At 46.1% G+C, this 25,256-nt stretch overlaps 1 protein-coding gene across 1 annotated transcript in view; it reads left to right on the forward strand.

Annotated features, from left to right (window-relative positions):
• The first annotated feature begins 1,063 nt into the window (after positions 1-1,063).
• LOC146208932 (uncharacterized) overlaps positions 1,064-25,256 on the forward strand; it is a 65,485-nt gene continuing 41,292 nt past the window's right edge. Inside the window, exons 1-3 of the mRNA XM_084596525.1 lie at positions 1,064-1,199; positions 17,868-18,007; positions 23,644-23,717. Of these exons, the coding sequence (XP_084452651.1) occupies positions 1,089-1,199; positions 17,868-18,007; positions 23,644-23,717 (325 nt within the window). The 5' untranslated portion in view covers positions 1,064-1,088. The remainder of the gene's footprint in view (positions 1,200-17,867; positions 18,008-23,643; positions 23,718-25,256) is intronic.

The raw sequence follows: 25,256 nt of genomic DNA on the forward strand, positions 1-25,256 counted from the left end.
CCCCACTTCAATGACGTTTGTCGGTTCCATGCAGCTGTCGCTCTACTTTCATCTAAACAATTATCCGTTATTACAAGCATATTAATACAGCATGTTATGAAACATTATGATATAGGTATCTACTTAGCTCTAACTGCTCAGCCATTGTTGTTCTTAATATGTAATAAGTTGTTGCGTGTCAAAGTATTAGTTCAGCGATCGAGAGTGTTCCACGTGAAAATTTCTCTATCAGCGAAGCAATTTTTATCGAAACCTGTGCTTTTCCTGCCTAAACTCACATTACATCAGGTAGAATCATTGTGCTTGACTCATGCCTGCTTTAGTGCATTATTATAGCCTCCAAAGCAATATTTCGTAATATATATCTTCTATTGGCGCTGTACCGTGCGAATGCATTAGTAACAATGACCATCCTCAAAAGGCAACAGCTGAGTGCAATTGTGTTCTGAATCACGTTAAAGCAGCAGAGTATATTGACGAGCCAAAATGAAGCTCAGAAAGGACGGAGCGTTCAATTAACAAGCATTTATTTAGGGCTCTTATTTCAGTTCCACTTTCCTGTGTCCTGTTCTGCACCTCCCGTACGTGCTGTTTTCTCTTAACAATATTCGAAATTTTCCCAGGATACTCTCATATTACAGATAATAAGTGTATGTCATTTCCCTTCCCTTCGCCTCTACCGCCTCTCTTCACTCGTGTTTCAATCGAGCGTCATTGTACCTGTATATTCACTTCGCCCATACCACCTGTTCCCTTACGTAGTATTCAATGACTAGTGAACAACCTAACCGCTTTCCTTTCCACGCACACTGCGCAATGACCTCCTGACAACGTTTCTTGAACTTTTTCTTTCAGTAACAATGCGCCGCTCTTACTTACCGCTTGCCTTCATACATATTCGTAAAACCTCCACATGTTGCTTCTCCCACAGTTCAACACTCTCCAGTCATGAATAGGCTTCCCTTGCGTTTCGTTTTCTATTATCAGTTTATCTCGGCTTCTGCCATCTTTTTCAAGCCATATATAAGCAGCGCGAGTATAGATGCACTCCCTGTCTCATGTGGCTCGAGAAAACGCCGAGAACAAAGATGCTGCGTTTTGTACTTCCTTTTCTCCTTTACAGCGTGTTCGCTACCTCTGATGTCTCCGAAGAAGACCCTAACAGCAAGTACACAGAGACCCTCGATGAACTGATCAATGTAAGAAAATATTTTTTTCCTTCATTCGTACAGTGCTCTGTGCCTTCACTTCACCCGACTCTTGATCTTGACATCCTACTGATACGATAGGATCTCCTCATATTACCAAGCAGCGCACAATTCTGTGCGTAATTTTGACATGCAGAGACACATAAAACCTATATAGATTCAATTGTGCGCCTTCAGAGACGTTCTCTTTATATGATTCAAACAGCACTCATACCAGCAAAACAACGTTTTCAGCCACTTCGTATATTACCTCTATAAACTGCATATAAACTGAAGGCCGCTGTTGTAACTGTATTTACAATACGGTGCCACAATTCTCTGCCTGTAATATTGTTTACACTGCCATTGAAGCAAACAAGGTATCCCACCAACAACCTGGTTCATTTACAACCCTGTCGTAGCAGGTATGGCCAGTGACTACCACAGTATAAAGTGGCCCATATATGGACTAATTAGCGGAATTATGTAAAAGAAAAAAGTAATTTTTTGTCCTCTCTAACACGTATATATTATGCCTCTCTAAAATCTGGGAACGACATTATTTCTGTACATGTACTTAAGATATTTACTCTGAAAAATTATATTGGGCCACACAGTATTATAAACTAACCTGGTAACACGGCATTACCTAAAACGCCCATGGGTTGTATAGATATAAGAAAAGCGCCTACCACTAATTTTTACCTGTTAAGCATTTTGACCCGTTCGCTACTCTAATGGCTATCGGTCTAAATAACGTTTTGTATAAAGGCTTAAAATAATAAATTCATTGAATTAAAAAAGCAATTGTTACATAAGATCTTACGCTGAAGGGTTTGTAACACGAAGTTCTGCAGTAATTGGCAAGAACATTATTCTAAACGCTGCAAGGCGGATATTTTCCTGCAAACAGCAACAGGAATTTGAGAGTATTTGAAAACCTGAAGAGGGGAGTGTGAGCGTCCACCTGGATATTGAACTACTGGCATCCATTCAAAAATATCAGATAAAATTGTGGAACAGTGCGTTTTTTTTTTTTTTCTGTTAGAATGCATATACAAACCAAATACGAGCTGGTGACGGTTTACCTTGCTTTTGGCTTCACACATGATGCTAGAAAAGATTAGGCCAACAATCGCGCACCAAATTCACACAGCATTACCTGCTCTTCTATATTTGATTTCTTACTTTTTGGTTAATGGTATCAGAACTTGAAAACCCACCAGGGGAGTGCGCCAGTGAAAATAAAAAGAAACATCTGCTATCTCCAAGTACAGTGTCTGCCACTCAGCATCTGCGTGCCTCCAAACACTTCCCGTATGCGGTCAATGCGCTAACGACTATTTCTACGTTGTGAAGCCCTAATTGTTATTGCATCCACCCTTTTTGTCGCCTTTGTTCTCAATGACCAGTCTTCTAGCGCTCGATCATTCGCATTAGAAGCTCGTAATTTCTTCTGATTCTTTTCCCAAAAGCATACAAGCATAGCTGTACATGGCGTGCTGCAGCAACTTAACTTCATGATCTACAAATATCTCTTCGGTGGTCGGCTAAAAGCGCACAAATGTTAGCCTTGTAAGAACATAAGGTAGCCACAGGAACAGCCATCAAGTGTTTTAAGCATCAGCGCCTCCAGGACGCCATCTGCATATTCCAAAGAGAAGCCATATTTGTGCTTACACCTTTAAAAATGATTTATTACTTGTTCTCAGTTGTGCGTTACTTTATCAATTATTACTTTTAAAACAATAACATTATTGGTATTTCACTTCACTTTCAGTTTAATCGATTACTGGCAATTAGCTATTTTTTTTACAAAAGTACATATTAAAAAGCTACAATGTTTGGTTCTCAACTTGACGGCAAGCATTAGTGCTGGAGGAAAACAATATTTTTGTTTTTGTGACAGTGTGACAACTGACCGCCAGCGGAATAGTATAGCGCGTGATCATTTTTTGGGCCACAATTTCAAATCCGCTGTCTCCTACGGCTGTTCCCATGCCGAGCAATATCACACTTTCACTCTGTAGGAACACTTGTCTGCTCTGATGGTACCGCAATATCCCTACCGCTTACACGCGATACAATGTACACAGTGTAGGGTTGTGCTTATTCGGTAAACACAGATAGATCCAGGCGCTCAGGAGGGACTCGCAGCGGAGCGTCAGGCGTGGCGAAAGAGCAAGGCAGCTAACAACTTCTTCGTCCTTGAGAGCAGCAGCACGCGACGCATGTCAGTGGTTATATCGATGAAGATTACCACACTACAGTTTCCCCCCGGGCAAAGAAGGAGCCATCTTGGCGACTCATGGTGTCGAAAGGACAGACGGATCGTAGTAGGGCTTGATTCGGTCCACATGAACTATTTCGCGTCCACAGCGACGCAAGTCCGCAGATGGCATAACGGGCTCAACTACGTAGTTCACAGGAGATGTTTTTTGAAGGACTCGGTATGGACCGTGATACCGAGCAAGAAGCTTCTTTGACAGGCCGGCGGTTGTGGCAGGAACCCAGAGCCACGCCAGGGAGTTGGGCGCATATGAAGGCGCCTCACCAGTGTCACGATGGTGTTTTTGTTGCCACTGATTTTCCTTTGTAAGCGAACGAGCGAGCTGACGGCATTCTTCTGCGTACTGGGCGGCGTCCGAGAGTGGCGTCGATTCAGAAACATGAGGGCGGTAGGGAAAAAGCGCGTCCATTGTGCAGGTTGGCTCGCGCCCGTAAAGAAGAAAGAAGGGAGAGAATCCAGTGGTGGTCTGTATCGCAGTGTTGTACGCGTAGGTTACGACGGGAAGAACGTGGTCCCAGTTGGAATGAGCGTCGTTGACGTACATGGCCAGCATGTCACTCAGAGTACGGTTGAAGCGTTCTGTCAGGCCATTCGTCTGAGGGTGGTAGGAAGTAGCGGTGCGATGAATGATGCGACATTCTTTCAGTAGAGCCTCGAGAGCGTCGCACAAGAAAACGCGTCCGCGGTCACTGAGCAGTTCCTTCGGAGTCCCGTGGCGAAGAATCAAGTTGTTGAGAATGAACAAAGCAACGTCTCTTGCAGAGGCAGAGGGTAACGGTGATGTTTCAGTGTAGCGAGTCAGATGGTCTACTGCCACAATAATCCACCGGTTTCCAGCAGGAGTAGTAGGAAGAGGGCCATAGAGATCTATGCCAACGCGGTCAAACGGACGAGCAGGGCAGGGTAACGGCTGCAACGAAACAGAGGACTTCTGAGGAGTTTTTCGGCGTTGACAAGATTCGCAAGCCCGCACGAAATGTCGTACGAAGCGGTACATTCCACGCCAGTAAAACCGCAGACGTAGGCGCGTGTAGGTTTTCAATACGCCACCGTGAGCACATTGTGGGTCACCATGGTACGCAGCACAAATGTCGGCACGGAGATGACGCGGGATGACTAGAAGCCACTTCCGTCCGTCAAGCAAATAATTGCGGCGATAGAGAAGACCATCACGAATGGAGAAGTGGTGGGCTTGGCGGACGAGCGCTTTGGATGAATGACCGGGAGTAGGACTTGAGAGAAAATCCAAAAGTGCATTGATCCAGGGGTCATTCCGCTGCTCGGTAGCCATGTCGATAGTGGTAAGAGTCGACAAATCGTAGGCACAGACGTGGTCAGACGAAGTATCTCTAGGCAATGGCGAGCGGGAAAGAGCATCCGCGTCCGTATGCTTCAGGCCTGATCGATAAATGACATGAATGTCAAACTTCTGGAGACGAAGAGCCCAGCGAGCAAAGCGACCGGATGGGTCTTTCAGAGAGGCAAGCCAGCACAAAGCGTGGTGATCGGTCACAACGTAAAACGGTCGACCATACACATAAGGACGAAATTTTCCGATGGCCCAAATAATGGCCAAACATTCCCTTTCTGTGACTGAATAATTAGATTCTGCCTTTGTCAATGTTCGGCTGGCGTATGCCACAACATACTCGCTGTAACCAGGCTTACGTTGGGTAAGGACGGCACCAAGCCCAATACCGCTGGCATCAGTGTGGATCTCCGTAGGCGCAGCCGGATCAAAGTGGCGTAGAATGGGCGGCGAAACCAAAAGGCGGCGTAAAGTGTCGAAGGCTTTATCGCAGGCTGGAGTCCAGGCGGAAAGGTCGGAGCTGCCGGCAAGGAGCTGGGTCAGAGGAGCGATGATAGAGGCGAAGTTCAAGATGAAACGTCGAAAGGAGGAGCAGAGGCCGATAAAGCTCCGAAGCTGCTTTAGGGAGGTTGGCTTCGGGAACTCTGCAACTGCGCGAAGTTTGGCGGGGTCGGGAAGAATGCCCTCCTTAGAGACTACGTGACCTAAAATTGTGAGTTTTCGAGCGGCAAAGTGGCACTTCTTCAAATTCAACTGAAGCCCAGCGTCGGCGAGACACGTGAGGACATGCTTTAGGCGGAGAAGGTGAGAAGAAAAGTCGGTAGAAAAAACTACGGTGTCATCCAGGTAACAAAGACAGGTCTGCCACTTCAGTCCACGAAGAACAGTATCCATCAGGCGCTCGAAAGTAGCTGGGGCATTGCAGAGGCCAAAGGGCATAACGTTGAACTCGTATAATCCATCCGGTGTTATAAAGGCAGTTTTCGAGCGGTCATTATCAGCCATCGGTACCTGCCAGTAGCCGGAGCGCAAATCCAAAGAGGAGAAATACTCAGCTCCCTGTAAACAGTCCAAGGCGTCGTCGATTCGCGGCAAAGGATAGACATCTTTGCGCGTGATTTTGTTAAGCCTACGGTAATCGACGCAAAACCGGATGGAACCATCTTTCTTGGTGACCAAAACAACCGGAGAAGCCCATGGACTGTTAGATGGCTGTATGATGCCCCGGCGAAGCATGTCGTCCACGTTATTAGCAATGACTTGGCGCTCAGAGGCCGACACGCGATAAGGACGCTGTCGTAAAGGTGCGTTTGTACCAGTGTCGATTGCGTGCGCAACGACAGACGTGCGACCCAGAGCAGTGTGAGGAAGGTCAAAGGCAGAAGTGAAGTTCTGTAGAAGAGCAGCGAGTTGATCGCGTTGTGCGGGTGGAAGATCTGCGTCAATAGCTTGTTGAAGAACATCGGATGGTGTCGAAGCGGTCGCTGTATCGCAAGAGCTGAGCACATTAACGTCTAATGAAGTAGGCGTTGCAGGAAGAGTATTTACAAGCGCGGGATCAAGTTCTTCAATACGACCGAGACACTCGCCGCGTAGCAGGACGGACGGGCACGAAAATGGATTTGAGACGTACATTGCACTAAGGCCATCTTCGAACTTGAGGACAGCAAATGGAAGCAGGAGGTAGGGATGGCGTGAAGCGGCGTCGGAAGGTGTGAAGAAGACAGTCGAACTAATAACACTTTCACAGGAGAGTGGAAAGAGGGCAGCAGAAAATGGAGGAATGTCTGTGTCATTGGCGACGAGGAGTTTTGCAGGCCGGGTAGGGACGTCACACAAGACGGTATCACAAAGAGGTAAAAAGGAAACTTCCGCGCGGGCGCAGTCAATAACAGCATGATGAGTTTGAAAGGAAATCGTAGCCCAGGATGATGTCGTGTGAGCAGCGAGACAGTACAATAAACTCGATGGTGTATAAGACGTCTTCGATGAGAACAGGGGCCGTGCACGCCGCTGAGGGATGAATGCGCTGTGATGAGGCGGTGCGAAGCGAAAAGTCGGAAGGTGTGGTGGTCACCTTACGAAGACGACGGCAAAGAGCTTCACTGATGACGGATACGGCAGCGCCCGTGTCGACAAGAGCGAGTACTGCGACGCCGTCGACAAACACTTGAATTACGTTAGTGGGAGAACACCGAGGACTTGAAGAGTTCGAACCAAGCGCAGTTCTTGCCCCGGGAACTGCGACTGTTAGTTTCCCTCAACAGTGCCGGTAGAACGTCGGAGTGGGGACGGGGAACGGCGACGAGGGGAAGGTGATCGGCGAGTTGTGTACGTTTGATTGTCACGAGATACAAAGTCGGAACTGGTCGGATTTCTCGGCGAGGGCTGGTCTGTATTGTAGGAGTAGTTCCATAGTTCAGGTCGAGAAGGTGGAAGGCGTTGGCGGCAAAGGCGTGCGACATGGCTCGGCAGCCCGCAAGAGTAGCAGATTGGCCGGTTGTCCGCGGTACGCCAAGGGTTCGTAGGGCGTTGGCGTACCCTTGGAATAGGGACATGGAATGCAGACCCAGGCAAAGGCGAATGAAGGTTGGAAGGAGCGGCCTGGTAGGAAGGAGATGCTGATGGCATGAGCGGCCTGGCCGCAACTTGGGCGTAAGTCAGTGGTGCCGTTACTTGCGCCGGCACGGGGCTGGGCGGCAGCACAGAGCTGGGCGGGAGCATGGAGCTGGGTGGAAGGACATCAGCGATGTGATCTTGAACGGCACGCCGTATGGTAGGGGCCAAAGACGGAGCCATGTCAGGAGCAAGGCGGCCAGTATCCTGTAACTGAGGGACCAGCGATAGCTGGCGGGCGACCTCTTCTCGAACGAAGGCCTTTATTTGCTGAAGTAAAGGGCTGTCCTCTGATGAGGTAGAACCGCCCAGTGCTAGTGTAGAGATGGCGTCGTCTCTGACACCGGACCGCCGGGTAGAAGCGCGCTTCTTACGAAGCACGTCGTAGCTCTGGCAAAGCTTGATCACGTCACTCACCGTGGCAGGATTTTTTACCCAGAGCATTTGGCACGCGTCGTCAGAGATGCCTTTCATGATGTTTTCGATCTTATCCGCTTCGGTCATTAGCGGATCGACACGCTTGCATAGGTCCACGATGTCCTTTATATAACTAGTGAACGACTCTTCGACTTGCTGAGTGCGCTCACGCAAGCGTTGTTCTGCCCGGAGCTTGCGAACTGCAGGGCGGCCGAACACTTCTGCAAAATTCTTTTTAAATGCAGACCAAGATGGCAGGTCTGCCTCATGGTTGCGAAACCAGAGGTTCGCCACGTCAGTCAGATAAAAGATTACATTGCTTAGCTTGGTAGCGTCGTCCCACCTGTTGTAGCTACTGACGCGCTCATATGCCGACAACCAATCGTCGACGTCCTGGTCGGCTGTGCCACTGAAGAGGCACGGATCACGCTGCCGGAGAGCTCCAGAACACAGCACGGTGGTTGGGAGGGGCGACGATGTCGAGGCAGTGTCGTCCGGCATGCTGGAAGCAGAGGGTAATGTGCGGCTTCTTAGTTCCAGGGTGGACGGGAACGTACCCAGCACCTCCACCAATTGTAGGGGTGTGCTTATTCGGTAAACACAGATAGATCCAGGCGCTCAGGAGGGACTCGCAGAGGAGCGTCAGGCGTGGCGAAAGAGCAAGGCAGCTAACAACTTCTTCGTCCTTGAGAGCAGCAGCACGCGACGCATGTCAGTGGTTATATCGATGAAGATTACCACACTACAACAGTTTCTTTGTTGAGCACAGAGAAACCGATAGTTTTTTTCTCCCTTTTGGAACTACATCACTGATTTGGTCCTTTTTTTGTGGAGAGAGAAATAGAGAGAAATTCTTTTCCTATCTTGTCGTAATTCTTCACGGTTGAGTTTAGGAAGTTTTTCCTCAATGGCGCAAGCTGTTTGAAGCAGTAAGAGGAGAGACCTAGACCAACCAGGATGGCGTGCACTGCATTACGGTGTACCTAAGTCTCTACCGACCATGGTACAAGAATGTGAAGGAGACAGAATCACGTTGTGCATGTCCTCCTCATTGTTCCAGATCGTGCTTATTTTTCGTAGGGCTCTACTACTTTGCGAGGCGACGTATAGTGAAGGGTGAAGCTAAAAGCTTGAACAGCTGTTGGCTGACAAAAGAAAAGGTCCATGCTACGGTTTCGCACCATGGGCTGCATCTATGCTTTCGCAGAAGACACCTAGATATGCTTTTTTTAGCTTAATAGAACATTCAGTCGGGTGATTTGATATAGGTTTGTTATTATAAAAGATGCGTATAAAGACTAGGCACCGGAAGAAATGTATACGCACAAGACAAGCGCTGAACTCACCGCTAAGGCTGGTTAACCTAGAAATATAATGGAACGAAAGTATGACAGTTGACAACAAGAAAAACATAAGAAAGTGCACGCGAAGCTCATAAACCACCAAGAAACACAATCTTCTTGTCAGATAAAATAACAGTGACACGTGTGTGCGCTCACCATCTGTAAGCATCCGAAATTGTGAGATTTTGTATCTGGATACCTAGGAAAAATCTGTGAAGCGCATGTGCCTTTGGTTGTCTTCTGCGAGTATTTAATCGGTGTTCTTCGAATAAACTTTCAGTTGATAGTAGCGCCTGTCCTTGTCATTACTCTCTCGTTGTTGTTCTCCGTCGCAGCGCTCGTAATTTGCAACCATGTACCAACTAGCTCAACTTCCCGTATTACTGCCATTCCGCAGTATTTTTCACATCATGAATAACCGCTTAGTGGTATTACTAAACTATTATTACCACTTATTTGCAGAAGCGCGCCCCTGTGTGCTGCGTATAGGGGTTTCATGTATCAAGGTATCGTTTTCCAGCTCAGTAATGACCCTTTTAGGGCAGCTCAGAAAACTGGTGAACCCTACTAACTCGTGAGAAAATTAGGTGATCTCCAATAGATATCACTTCAGCGACTATGTAGATGCTTGGGTTCAAATGTAGGTTTGCAGCCGGGCCTTTAGAAATATTTACACTCACTGCTCTGATTCAGCAATTATTGATTATCTCGCGCACTTTCGAAAACTCCATCACTGGCATGCAAGTGCACCTGTCACGTGACCTCTTTCCCTCTGACGTGCACAAGCGAGTAGCTTAGAGCATGGCAGCGTGCAAGGTACTACATAGAAATTAACCTAGCAAGCGCTCCCCAGGTGGTATGCAGTGGTGGGCGTTGCGGTGTTCGCAATTTATGAGGTAATTCGCGTTGTCCACTCCAATACCAGGTAAGGTCATTGCTAGCAGTCCGCTACAGATTCCTTAATTGATACCAAACCACGAACTTTGATAAAAGAAACCTTAAGGAATAGGGGACACTGCCAGCTTACTGATCGTATGTTTATCTGTTTACTGACTTTTACCAGTACTGGCAGTATCGCGCGCCAGGCTTGCAAATCCGTCACGAAGTGCTAGTCACGGAGTGGGTGCGCAAAGGGTTCATTCAATACGACCGTGCGGTAGTCGGCGATGACTAATGGACCCCGAGCATATGCGCCATATCAACGAATGGAGGCCGATGAAGAAACGAGAAGTCATAATTACTGCGCGAAACTATGGGAACATGCTTCCGCCCCAAGAATGAAGGTTTGTATTTTTTTATCACGCCGCGCGAGCTATGTTAATACTCAAAGAAAGTCGAGAAACTTTTGAAGCCAATATTCCGTATCTTCAGAAGATACGCGAACAGCAGAGAGTTTTCTTTCGTTTCTCTTCGCCTATGTTTGCAAGTATTTACCTGCTCAAGGCTATAGTCGACAGTGGCATGAAGTCCCCGGCATTTTTGTAATCAGTCTGAGCTGTTTAACTGTATCGAATGTGCATTTACTAAGTATTTAGGTATTAGAACGTATTCACTAAGGTAATCACTAAGGGAATAAGGGCAATTTTAAAACTCAAAACACAGGATACTAAGCTGGTTTTCGGAAGGAATACTCTACTATCGATCGTATCCATACTACCAACCAGGCGACTGAAAAATTCTCGGAATATAACCAACCCCTATACATTGCATTGATTGATTACAAAAAAGCAGTTGACTCCGTCGAAACCTCTGCAGTCATACACGCACTGTGAAATCAGAGTGTCGACTAGCCGTATGTGAAAGTACTCAAATATACCTATAGTGGCTGCACAGCAACTATAGATCTGCATAACGAAAGTAATAAAATTTCCATAAGGAAATGTGTTACACAAGGAGAGACGGTTTCCCCAGTACTAATTAAAGCTTGCTAAGAGAAACTATTGACGGACTTCGAATGGTAGTAGTTAGGGATAATGATCGATGGAGAATCTGTAATCTGCGATTCGCTGATAACAATCCCTTGCTAAGTAACTCAGGGGATCAATTAAAAAGAATGATTAATGATCTAGACAGGAAAAACAGAAAAGTAGGCCTAAAAGTATTATCTAGAAGACTAAGGTCATGTTCAACAGCCTCGGGAAGGAACAACAGTTTACAATAGGTAGCGAAACATAGGAAGTGTTAGGCGAATATGTCTTCTTAGGATGGAGAGTAACAGCAGATCCAGACCATGAAAGGGAAATAAGAAGGAAGAAAATACGATTGGGATTGAACACATTTAGCAGGTACTCGCAGATTATAACCAGAAGCTTACCGGTACCTCTCAAGAGGAAAGTATATAACTGTTGCCTCTTACCTTTACTACGGAGCTGAAACGTGGAGGCTAACGAAAAGGGTTCTACTTATGCTGAGGGCAACGTAGAGAGCTTTGATTGATTTATAGGAAGGGAAAGGCACGGTAACTGTCTCACTTGATTCCTGTGGACACCTCATCCGCGCCTTAAGAAAGCTCTGGAACAAAAAAATGGTAGATGTAACGTTAAAATCTAGGAAGCGTGCAGAGTTAGTCAGAGAAATAACTCGAGTTAAAGACATTGTAGTGGAAATCAAGAAGAATAAATGGGCATGAGCACAGCTTGCAGAGAGAAGAGAGGATGACCGATGGTCAATTAGGGTAACAAATTGGAGTCAAAGGGAAGGAAAGAGTAGCGGGCGGCGGAAGAACGTTAGATGCACGGATGAGGTTAAGAAGTTCGTAGGGGTCAAACAGTTGCACGATGCCACTCGCTATGCCAGTTAGCATAGTTTATCAAAACGAATGCTAGTAGGTATAGTGAGAATGGAAGTGGAGATGCGGAAGAAATTTATAAAAGTGCACACTAGTTTTTCTTAGAACGTCCATTAAGTTTCCGATGAAGTGGTTTTCTATGTATCAATGTACACTTGCAATAGCTGCATTTCGAGTTCCCAGCGTATAGAGTCACCTTCCTAAGGGAGCGCTGCCTCACTGAAATTGTACCTGCAGGGTTACCATAGCTGCAAGTCTGCAGGGCTTCCCTAATATACGTTCTTTATCTGGCAAAAAAAATGCTTTAGGGGAGGTAGAACAAGAACAATGGTAAGGTACAAGGTACCTCTAGATTAAAAGCTTTTTTCAGTATGCAGAACATCGCCTCCCACAACTTCCTTCTCGAATGCACTTTTTTTTTAATTGGTTCACAGGAAAGGAATATAAATGCGCTGTATCAGTCTCACTTGTTCCGTTGACACCTGTACCGCGTCGTAGGGGGAGGTAGGAAAGTGGGAGTGAAAGCGGAAAGAAAGGGGTGCCAATGGAGGCTCCGGAGTAATTTAGACCACCTGGATATATTTAACGTATCATCGCATAGCACACGGACGCCCTTCGTTTCGCCTCCATCGAAACGCTGCAGCCGGCGGTCGGTAGAGTGGTCGGGCGTCTTACCACTGCACCACCATGGCGGGGCAAAAACTGCAACTGCATTTGACGACTTCTTGCTATAGAAAAAAAACAAAATGCATGGTTCACACCGGAGGTTCATGCCACTGAAAACGTGTCTGCGCTTAGGCGCTTGCAAGCAGACTCGGCAGACAAAACAAAGCCGATGACGCATTTGACCAACCGAAATGGCGAGGCTACATTAAAACGATTGACGGCGGATGGAAGAAGCAAAAGGAAAACCCACATTTTTTCGCGGGCTGGGGCTTACCTCGGCCTTCTTTCCCTCTTTCGCACCTACGAAACTCTATTCCGAACAATGAAAGAACGATGGGGAATGAGTGCAAAATCCGGCCCCTGTCTATGACACGCGAGTGTGCGAGTCACACGATGAATGGATGGATGGAACGTAGGAGCGTCCCCTTTGAAACGGGGTGGTAGCAGTAGCTATCATGCTCATGTTTCTCCATATATCTTATATATTGATTTAGAATGGTTAACTAAACCATCATTCTATTTATTAAATTTTGCTCCTACATAAGTAACATTATGTCACTTCTCTGCTTTTAGGTCACCAATCTTTCAGCCGTTTTTTGCTAGTTTCCACCGCCGGTTTATTCACCCGGCCACTATCTCTAAACCCCAGAGCTTCAGGAACAGTGATTGCGCCTGCATCAACTTCCGGATGGATACCATTACATTCGAGTATAATATGGTCAATTGTTTCACTGGAGTTTCCACATACAGCACATGCGTCATCTCCATTGTTCAATTTCGTTTTGTAGCTGCGTATTCTAAGGCACCCTGATCTAGCTTCGAAAAGTAGGGCACTGCCTCTTGAGTTATCAAAGAAATCTTCCTTCCTGATCTGCATTTTCCACTTTCGGTATAATTCCACACTCTTTTTCTTTTCCATCGAATTTATCCAATTTTTTACCTTCTGTGTTTTTCACCTGTTGCTTAACGCTCTTTATTTCTCCGTCCTTGTTACTAGCATACTTACTAGTTAGTTTCCTAGTTCTTTTCCTCCATTGTGAGTCAGCACTTTTTAGATACAGGTATTTAAATACTTTAGCTGCCCGTCTGTTACTGTCCAATTTCCTCAGGCGTTCCTCATATAATATTTTACTCTGAGCTTCCCGTACTTCGAAAGATGGCCAGCTCATATCTCCCTGTACCGCCTCATTTGTAGTTTTGCCGTGGGTACCTAGTACTAATCGTCCAACGGATCTCTGATTTGTTTCTAATGTCGACTGTACCTCTGATTTTAGGCACAAAACCGCATTTCCGAAAGTAAGTTTTGGCACCATAATTTCTTTCCAAATACCCCTCAAAACCTCATACCTATTGTATCCCCACAATGCCTTATGCTTCATTATCCCGGCATTCCTTCGCCCTTTGGCCTTAAGTGATTGTTCATGCTTTCCAATGTATGCCAATCCTTCGTTTACCCATACCCCCCGATATTTATATTCTGCTACTCTAGGTATTTCAAGGCCTTGTATTTTAAGACCTTGATCAGTTGAGCCGTTGAAAATCATCAGACCCGACTTAACTGCGCTGAAACTGAAGCCTAGAGCGTCCCCTTCGTCTCCGCAATACTTAACTAGAGTTTGCAGTTCTTCCGGACTCTCAGCTAGCAGCACAATATCGTCTGCATACATCAAACCGGGGAGGCACTGCTCTACCGCCTTTCCACCTAATCTGTATGACAGGTCAAAACCTAGGTTACTGCCTTGTATCCTCCGTTCCAGGTTTATCATATAAAGCATGAACAGCACCGGTGATAGAGGACAGCCTTGTCTTAATCCTTTGCATACTTTGACATCTTCCGTACTTCTTATCCCTTCCCACGTAATTTCTACTTTGTTATCCCGGTATATTTCCTGTAGGAACTCTATTATCTCATAACCGATACCTTCTTCTTTTAATATGTTCCACAGGAGTTCCCTGCTTACGTTGTCGTACGCCCCGTTTATGTCCAGGAAGGCCAAATACAAAGGTCTATTTTCCACTCTAGATTTTTCGATGCATTGGATAAGCACGAACAGGCTATCATCTAAGCGCCTACCATTTCTAAAGCCGTTCTGAAGTTTTTCGAGTATCTTGTTACTTTCAACCCATGCTTGCACCTTTAATTTCACCGCCTGCATGGCTAACCTGTACATAACAGATGCTATGGCAATCGGCCTGTAGGATTTTATGTGCATCCTGTCTCCTTTCCCTTTATAAATCAAATTCTTTTACTCTGCCGCCAACTGTCCGGAATTTGCTTATTCGTTATGACTGTTTCCAGAGCTTTTATTAACGTTTCCTTACTTTTTGGACCGAGTTCATTAATCAGCTTGATCGGAATTCCATCTATTCCTGTAGATGTGTTTTTAGGAATATTTTTTTCTGCCTTTTTCCAGTTTAGATTGGTCGGTTCTAAGCTGCTTTGTATTCTGCTACCTTGTGTTGCTTCCTGATTTGCGGAGATTACGCTATCGACGCTCTTAAATGACTCGGCTATAACTGATGTAATGTAGTTCACGGCGTTATCTCCCTTTAAACAATTTCCCTCGTTATCTTGAATCCGATCCTGCGCCAGCAATGTGGGGGTCCATTTCCGGCAGCCGAAACACTTGGTAGAGTAGGCTTGTTTCTACACCTAACTCGGCAAGCTGCGCAGTCCATCGCTATATCCTGCTGGAGAATATTCATTTCACTTTTCTTGCTTGACCAATCCGCGAACTGGCGTCGTGCCTAATAAGTAGTGACGAATGAACCCGTAACGCACGCACAAGAGGTGCGCTTACCTCCAGCTTTTTATGGTTCATTTTTTATTCTTCGCTGCCCGCCTAATTGAATTGCAACATTGGCATTATGGATGTTTTTTACCAGGAAAGAATTATATGGCTATGTCCTGTCGGTAAAAAATGTCAGCAAAGCTGTGGGTAAAATTTGTAGACATAAAAACGTCGTCCCAGCAGAACGAATTTGAAAACGTTTAAGGTTGTTGAATAGTACAATAATAAATGTGCAATAATGAGCAGTGAGATTGACCGAGTATAATTATTTATTTATTAATCGATTTAAAAGAATTCAATATTCCGTTCGAAACGACGTCTCGTGTGAATGTGTTGGTGAAAAATAGCGTGTAGAAAGATTGCTTGGTGCCTAAAATATACTGTAGTGATATTGAGAGCAAAATTTGTGAATTATTAGTGAAGCTGTCAAGATCATGGAGAAAGGCAAATGTAGCATACGATGAATATAAATTTGTAAATTAATTCAAAAATAAATTATTATAGTAATATTAATTTAATTGTCAATCATGCGACATTCACGTCGCACGACAGGTCACGTGGCAGTCGAATTGCACGAGTATGTCACGTGACTATGACAGTACGAATTGACTACGTCAGGTAACACCCAAGTTGCATTAGAATGCCACAAGGCTATGAGAACGCCACGCGAAAGGAGCGAAGGTGTACAGTCCAATCCCACACTTGCATGAGCATTACAACGAATTCGCGCCAGGAAATGAAACTTTCCACTGTGCGGCACGAAACCCGGCATTAGTAGTAAACGCCACACAAGGGGCTCGAGATGTACCCTGTTCAGCAGCAAAGTTCAGGACTTCATATTTCTCCTGTGTATTTTCTGTAGTACTCTCGGAAGATTTGTTTTTTTATTTCTGGCGAACTTCGCTTCACTTGCACACAAAGGGGCCTTCGTGCAGGAAAATATTGAAAGCGCATGGAAGTTTCTGTTAATAACAATAATTAGCGGCCTGTGAGTAATCAGGACTGGGCAAATTCTCTGGTCTCATGGGACCATGGAACCCATCTCATAAGGAGTAATCAATGCCAATCCGAACCACATTTAAAGGCGCGAAGAAAAAAACGGGTGAGCCAAGTGGCAAAAAAACAATTCATGTCAAGAAGCCTCTGAATACAAGTTAGGCGGCTTTTAAGAGGCGTTAAGGTACACTATAAAAGCATGGCCATTAAAATTATTTAGAAATTCAGTGCAATTTGATTCAAATGGTTGAACACAAATTGTTCATTCACCGCAAGGCGGAAGTGACGTCTCGGGTGCTTTCCAAAAGCCCTTGTTCGCTATACTGCAACCGCCGAACTTCCTCTTGAATATGCTAGCAGCCTGCGTTCTCTATATTTGCAAACTTTACAGCAAAAATAAAAACATTGCTGTGGTTTTGATTGTGGCTAAACCTGGAGTTATGCGAGAGCTATCTGTATAGCTATGCTTAGGTTCGGCTGGAAACTAAAAGCATTACTTTTGCAGATAGTACTTTAATCTATGGTTTCAGCGTTATTTATGTCATTGGAGGCACTTTTGATCACTAAAGTGCGATGAGGCGGAAGCCTCTATCGCGCATTGGTTCACAGCCCTCTACTACGGCACCACTTTGTGTTTTCACTCCCATCTTCGCGGTGACGCGATAGCGCAAGCTACCAGCCAGTTACCAGTCACCTTACTTGCGGCAAGGCGAAAGCTTTTCGGCCGCCCTGCTGCGATCCTTGGAACGTCCTTGATTCCTCGAGAGGGAAATAGAGAGAGAGATTCTCTCTCTTTCTAGAAAGAAATGAAGAGTCTCTGTCTATCAGAGAGAGAAAGAGAGCGCTCTTTTTCTCTCTCTTATTACTATCATTACCTATCACTAACTATAACTCTCGGCCACTATAACCAGAACCCCACCGATATCTCGCGGAATCACATCAAGACATCTCTAGGACAGATCTCACCCACGCGATTTTCCCCATGAGCCAGGTACGGCTTGCGCCTTTAGGGAATTAAGCGCTCTAAAAGCCTGATGATTAGGAATCGTATCACAGTGAATTTTCTTTTTCAGCTGTTCCACACTTCTGATCGAATTCAGGGCGGCTCATAAATTCACAGCCCAACATCGGCAAACCTTCACACGCACAATAAAGGAAACTTTTTTAAAGGGAACGCGGCAATGACCTGTTGTAGCTTCATGGTGTTGATTTGTACTTTTTCTGAAAAAAAAAAAACAAATTATTCTCTTCGAATTTATTAGGAATATTGAGGAAAACAACAGTGTTGGCTTTTTAGTATGCTTTGAGCTACTGTTGCCACCGGTTTAAAATAAAATAAACAACGAGTTGGATTTTGATGCAGATTTCTATTACCTACTAATATTTGACACAATCCTTTGTTGTCATTAAATATTTCAATGCATACGCAGGTTTCTTAATCAGCATTGAAACATTATTTTCAGTACCTCAAAACCGATGACAAAATTTGGCTGGTCCTCAAGAGCACCGCAGAGCGATCGGAATTATGTGTGAATAACCAGAAACGTAAATTGGAAAATGACAAATATGAATTTATGCAAAGGTTTGTCACCACAAAAGGGATGTGAGTATCTCTCATTTTACAGCTGCTTTATTAAGGCCATTTTTGCAAAGCTAGCATCACTAGTTCAAGCGCTGTTTGTTAAGAGTGAGCTCCACGTGCACGAAATAGAAGAGCGACTTGACGAGGCGACGCGGAGAAGTCGACCGTCTTTCGCTCCGTCGTCTTGTGGGAAACCCCATGCAAGCAAAGACGATAGCGGCGTGCACAGTGGTTTCGATGCCTGTAACATCGTAAACACTGCCTTAACCTGCTCTCTGTTCTCTCTTTGGAATGTTTGCTGGCCTGTGTGTAACGCAGGGAAAAATTATTTAGCTGTATAGATATACAGTGGCGATCACCGGTCCGCCACGCTTGCGGACATGGACAGGTCATGGGTTCACTGGAGAGGTGTACTATCGTGCTGTGCCAGAACACTCCGTTTCTTTATCTTGGTGTGATAGAGCAGCCTATTGAAGTTAACATATGCACCACGAGTGATACCACCCATGCAGCTCGAGCGCGTCGACATTGGGAATCGAGCACATTAGCGCCTGGACTCGCATAGTGCCGTGGTGCGCTCGCTCGTGACCTGCTCCAGCTGAAGAGCCCTCCGCTAGTGGAGAGCAGATTGATCCCTTTATTTAAACCTTACTATCGCCTCACAGCTAATGTCAAATCTCTACGACGACAGTGCAGCAGTAATGGCGATGACCAAGACGACGCTCTTGTTAAGGCGAAGACAAACTCATAGGAACAGCTATGTGGAAAACCGAAAACGGCCGCAGAGAGTCTGATTGGCTAATCCCGCGTACACCTCCGGGCGATGAGCGAACTTTTATATATCAGCAGATCTGAGAAACGAGGCCAGCGACACGTGCATTTCTTTTCCTAGGACAGCGTGGCGCGGAGGTTACCGCCGTCAGATTCGCGTTAGCATGAAGTTTCGCGTACATAGAGTTGAGCATTTATCGTTTTGTCCCCGTTGGCTGCACCACCACAACCGTCAGACCCATTGCAGATCGTGGTGCCTGTGTACCTTCTCCCTCTTCCGGCCGCTACCTTCCTTTCCGCTTCTGAAATAATTTTATTTCTTTGAATTTTCAAGAACTCAAATTACGAAGCGGTTGTTATGCTTACACGAACGAAAAAAAAAAAAAGAGAATTCAGAGTTAACGCTGAAACACTTCTTCGGATTTTGTTGCACGTTTCTACTACATCTAGGCGAAATGAGTAATTCAACGCTCGCATGTTTTCTTAGTTGCGCTTTTAAGGCTGGTTAAATCTAAAATTTTTAATTGCTGAAAAATTATGGTTCCCAATAAAAAAAACTGACTTTCGTGCTTTCCATTCAATATTTCCCTCTGACACCCTCAGCACATAGTACGTGTACGGTTGAATAGGTGTACTACTCCCTGATTTTCATTAACAAAAGAAGTCTCAAATCCAAAATCCGTTTGCGATGGTACAGGTTGTGAATTTGACTTCATATTGACCGGATTTGTTTCATTTTAGTAAGCATAAAAATTGACGTCTGCAAGCTCTTTTGAAATCTTAGCACAGTTTCTTATGTCAGTTTTTGATTACGGTGAAGCAGTATTCATTTTCCTATTTTGCGTACTTCCATCCTGTACAACTAAAAACTAACAAACCAGCATTTGGTCTTCCCTGATATGCATATAGGTAGTATAACGTTCTGCATATGTTAATTTAGTGTCAAAATGTTTATTTATCATATTGTCAGGCATGCGAACAGAAGCTGGTGAGTCGTTGCGTGGTGGTACGTAACGGTAGGAGCCCGAAGGAGGGGGATAGGTCTGGTCACGGATTTCTGGACTCACGGTAGAACGGCGATTAATGTCAGGCATGCGAACAGAAGCTGGTGAGTCGTTGCGTGATGGTACGTAACGGTAGGAGCCCGAAGGAGGGGGATAGGTCGGGTCACGGATTTCTGGACTCACGGTAGAACGGCGATTCCACCATTGGCGCTGGTAGCGTGGTGGCGGGTTCCGGCGGCGGCAGAATCTGGATATGTGGCCAAGCATACCACAGCGGTAACAGACGGTTCACGAGCACGGTCCAAATAATAGTCCTCGGTAACAGGATCGAAGCGATCAACAAAGTCCAGCCGCTGGGGGTTGTTGCGGAGGAGGTGGCGCCCTGTAGTGGGTACGAGCTGGGGGAGCAGGGCCATATGAGTCGTTTGGGTGGTTACGGACGGGAGGAGGAGCGGTAGAACGCCAAGAAGAGCGCTGGATGGGAGCTGCCTGCAGGGAGCAGCTATCGCAGGGGATTGCACTGCGGTTCACATCATGATGGCGGGAGAACTCATCACGGACAATTTGGCGAATCATGTCGGCCAAATGCTGGGGCTCATGTGAATGCTCGTGAGAATCCACGCTTGCAACAGTGGTCACGTTAGGCAGACGGCTGAATTTCGGGGTTATGCGACGCAGCTTTAAAGATTCGAATGTACGACAGTGCTTGATCACGGCCGTGGGAGAATCCAAGTTTTCTTTTGTAATTAAAAAGTTGTATACGTCCACCGCGATGCCCTTTAAGAGGTGGCCAACTCTGACTTCGTCGGATATGCTCGGATCCACCGCTTTGCAGAGTTTTAGGACCTCTTCTATGTACATTGTGCATGTTTCACCAGGCCCTTGGGCTCGCTGGAATAAAGTCTGCTCAGCGCATTTCCGTTTTGCCGTGGTATCCCCGAAACAATTTCGAATCTCCTCTTGAAAACGCTCCCAGCTCGTTAAGGACGCTTCATGGTTCTCAAACCATGTCAGGGCTGTGGAGTCCAAGAAAAAAACAACATTTGCCAGCATTACAGTGGCATCCCAGCTATTGTACTTGCTCACCCGCTGGTAATTGGTGAGCCAGTCGTCCACGTCTTCGCCAGCCTTGCCAGAAAAGGTCCGAGGCTCACGGTAATGCTGCCATGCGGGTGCCGCTGGACCTGGCTGCCGTGCATCGCCGTCTTGAATCATTGTGGGTGTCAAAGGGGGGAGCCCAGCGAGTCGTCGGCTCGAACGAGGTAGAGAGGTATCCGTGGTAATCTTTCAGCACCTTCCACCACACTGTTAAGGTTTATTAAGAGAATGGTTCTGCACCTTAGCTTGATGTGCTAACGAACAGATGGTGAGCTTCCTCTTCTTCCACTTCTATCCCGGAGAGCCCGACAGCTCCCACTGAACTCCACACTGACGCAAGTGGCATCGGCGTGGGTGCTGTGCTCATACAACGGCATGACGGAAACCAACACGTTGTCGCTTACGTATGTCGCACCCTTAGCAAGTCTGAACGCAACTATACCGTGACGGAGCAAGAGTGCCTTGCCGTCGTTTTTGGCGTACAGCGGTTTCGCTCGTACCTTTATGGACGTTCCTTTACAGTCATCACCGATCACCATTCGCTTTGCTGGCTGGTGAATCTACGCGACCCCTGCGGTCGGCTGGCCCGCTGGGCATTACGCCTTCAGGAGTTCAACTTTACAGTGTCTTACAAAAGTGGCCGCCAACACGCTGACGCTGACTGCCTCTCGCGGCTGCCTCTCGCAAGTACCCTCTGCGATGACAACTTTAACGACTATCTTGCCGCCGTTTCCGTACAATTTCCGGATCTTGCCACTTTCCAGCGAGAACAACGAAAAGATCAAGACTTGGTATCACTTTTTGAAAAAGCTCATGATCCGGCACCTGCGAACCCTTTCTGCATTCGCGATTGTTTGCTGTATCGAAAAAATTACTCGTCTGGCGGTGCACGCTTTCTGCTAGTCGTTCCGGCTAGCCTCTACTCCTCTGTTCTACACTCTATGCACGATGACGTTACAGCTGGGCACTTGGGGTTTGCCAGGACTCTTACGCGCATTAAGGAACGTTTCTACTGGCCAAATATGCGTCGAACGACTCAGCATTACGTGAACTCCTGCGTGTAGTGTCAGCGGTTCAAGCTTCCCACCACTTCTCCGCCGGGCCACTTACATCCGGTGACACCACCGACCACACCATATGAGCAAGTGGGTGTTGACCTCATAGGCCCGTTTCCCCGCTCGTCCAAAGGCAATCGCTGGGTCATCGTGTGCGTTGATCATCTCACGCGTTACTGTGAAACTGCCGCCATCCCTTCCGCCACCGCCGCTGACGTCTCGTTCTTTCTTCTTCACGCTGTCGTCCTCCGTCATGGGCCTCCTCGTGTAATTATCAGTGACCAAGGCCGCCAGTTTACGGCAGGTGTTGTGGAACAGCTTCTGCGCTATTGTACTTGCCAGTTGCATCGCTCTACGCCGTACCATCCTCAGACAAATGGCCTCGTCGAACGTATAAACCGGACACTGACGAACATGCTTGCGATGTATGTTGACTCGCGGCACAAGAACTGGGATGACGTGCTTCCTTTCATTACTTACGCCTATAACACCTCGAAGCACGAGACAACTTCCTATAGTCCATTTTTCCTCCTCTACGCCCGTCCGCTTCGACGTTCTCTTGACACCATTTTGCCGTTCTCGCTCGACACTGAGCCGTCTGTTTCGAGCACCCTCTGCCGCCCTGAAGAGGCTCGTCGGGTAGCCCGATTACGCACTCTGGCCTCGCAGGACCGCTCTAAGCAGCGCTACGATCGTCAACATCAGGATGTCTCCTATCTTCCCGGCGACTTAGTGTGGCTCTGGACACCTCTCCGCAAGCGTGGTTTGTCCCAGAAGCTGTTGTCGCACTACTCAGGCCCATTTATTGTGCTCAAACGCACCAATGACTTGAACTACGTCGTGTCTCGCCAATGTTCCCAAGGTCGCCCCTCTCGGAAAACACAGGTAGTTCATGTCGCAAGAATGAAGCGCTCCCACTCTCGCTCGGGGCTCTGACTGACAGCCCAGGGGCTTCGCCTGCGAAGGGGGAAATGCCAGGCATGCGAACAGAAGAGAACAAAGTGCAAAAAGAGGCTCTCCGGGATAGAAGTGGAAGAAGAGGAAGCTCACCATCTGTTGGTTAGCACATCAGGCTAAGGTGCAGAACCATTCTGTTAATAAACCTTAACAATATTGTATTTCATTAATGTGGACTCAATGTTTCGATGTATGATGACACTGTTATCAGTAAGTATACTCAGGCTATGGAAAAGACGGAGCGAGCTCAGGTGCAACCGGATTTATTACATTATGCAGTTTTTATACATAGAACATTATTAGTCCGTCAAGAGTTATAACAGCTAAGTTAGAGAAGGCCAGTTTTCTCAGCGCAACAATGTTTTTCAAATCAGTCGAGGAATATTAGCTCCAGAATGGCCTTAGAAAAGTGATTATTAGTTTCAAGCTGTTTCAACGTAAGTATACTGCTCCAAATATTGTAAGGCTCGCATAGCTTACCACCTTTAACAAAAATGTGTTTCCCATGGTTTACGCCTATATTTTACCAAGCCGACAACCAGGGAATTAAATTATTGCATCGCTGCCTTTATAACGAAGCTAGCGTGAAAAATATACTCTCACCCTTAAACACTATAGACATGTACGTTTAGGGCATAGATCGTTCTGATCTTCACAGGAACTCCATTTCAACGCCCGGAAAAGCTGACTTTCGTTATGTTTCGCATAAAATATAATGACATCGGTAAGTTTTCTCGAAAACAATTAATTTTTAATTGCTTTTGCTTTTCAGAAGGCAAAGACACTTATATGCAACGCTAAAAGAAGAAGATGGCATAGGAACAATGGATGTCAGCGCAATAGAAGGTTTGAAGTTACAACATCTGTATGATTACATGTTTTCATCTGGCTATAACCTCCTCAAAATACGCCTGTTTCAAGTTGTGGGCATGCGCCTTCTAAACGTTTTATGTGCTAAGAAAACATGCTGAAATTAGCGCCTCCAGTATTGACAACTGACAATACTAAATCCATGATAAAATTTATTAATACCAAATTAGACAGTTCCTGTTCTTCAATACTCACGAATTTGGGGTAATTCCGCTAATTTGAACTGAATGCAAATATGTACCGCTCCTTCAGAATCATTGACATGTAGGTTTGTTAACCCGCTAAAAACCCATTTTGTCCTATCGATACCAAATTCAACGATAGTGCCAAGTACAGAGAAAGCTTTTCATACGCACGGAGCCTTAATACTCTCCTTCACCATCTTTGATAGCCCCGCAGTGGCTAAAACTTTCTTCACTTTTGTATACACGCCGCCTGCTACTCACTCATCTGGTTCTACTGAAGGCGGTTATTTATAACCTCACTTGACTGCGGCTGGTACATATATTTATTTGGTAGCTTATAGAGTACCGTCATAAAACGCCTTTGACAGTGAGCATGAGATTATATAAATTTCAGTGAGACAGATATTAAGCCTCACGATATCTGCTACCATACCTATCAGGGTTCTAGTCGCCTTCTAGGGATTTACACATGTCCAAATTACGCGTCACGTACGCAAAGTAAACATAGTAAAGCTACACTGATTTGAAACATCTAGCTGTGCTCTGCATTGAGCGTTGTGCCTCCGTATACTGAAGCCGGGTGAAGGATCGTCTATGGGTAGGCGGCACAAGTGCGCTGTTGGATGCTCAATTCGGCCATGTGCAACATGTGAAAGATTGTTTGTTTTCCACTCCTGCCTGAAAGCGAGAGAAACCACCTAGAAGGAAAGGCCTCCAATGGAATGTGCAAGAGGCCCCAGCCGCAATGGTCCGCATAGCACCAACATCAACTCACTAGAGCAACCCGCTAACGGCGTATTCGTCCCTCGATAAGATTGCGTCCAAGTTATCGAAGTAGTACACAGAAAGGGCAGGGCCAGTTCTTTTTCTTGCAGAGTAGTGTGCAAGTATCATAGCCTTTGAAGTGATGAAACCAATGACGCAATATAACTGACTCTTCGGCAGGATTTTCGCTCTCGCACAGAAAAACTGCAGTGACGTTCTCAGCAATTCGGCGTTCTTATTTTGAGTAATCGCTGAGTCGCCGATCAAATGCCTGGCCTAAGTATCTTAGTCGAGGGCATCCAGCGCTGAATATTCGAGCACGCTAAATGGAATATGCCGACAAAGACAATATTCTTGGGCAAACAAAATTGTTATACAGAATTGTGAAAAAAAATTGAAAAAAATTACAAGCTAAGTAAATGACGACCTTCCCCCTGACAGTGACCTGGCGTGCGAATATGTCAGTACCTGGTAAGCTGTGGCCGCACATCTCCACCAAACCAGAGTAACAGCAAGAAAAGCAAGAGTGCGGAGTTGACTTACAGAAGCATTCATGTGTGGCTTG

The sequence above is a fragment of the Amblyomma maculatum genome, chromosome 1 (genome assembly GCF_055883805.1).
Source record: "Amblyomma maculatum isolate TAMU_Amacu chromosome 1, ASM5588380v1, whole genome shotgun sequence".
Lineage (NCBI taxonomy): Eukaryota > Metazoa > Arthropoda > Arachnida > Ixodida > Ixodidae > Amblyomma > Amblyomma maculatum.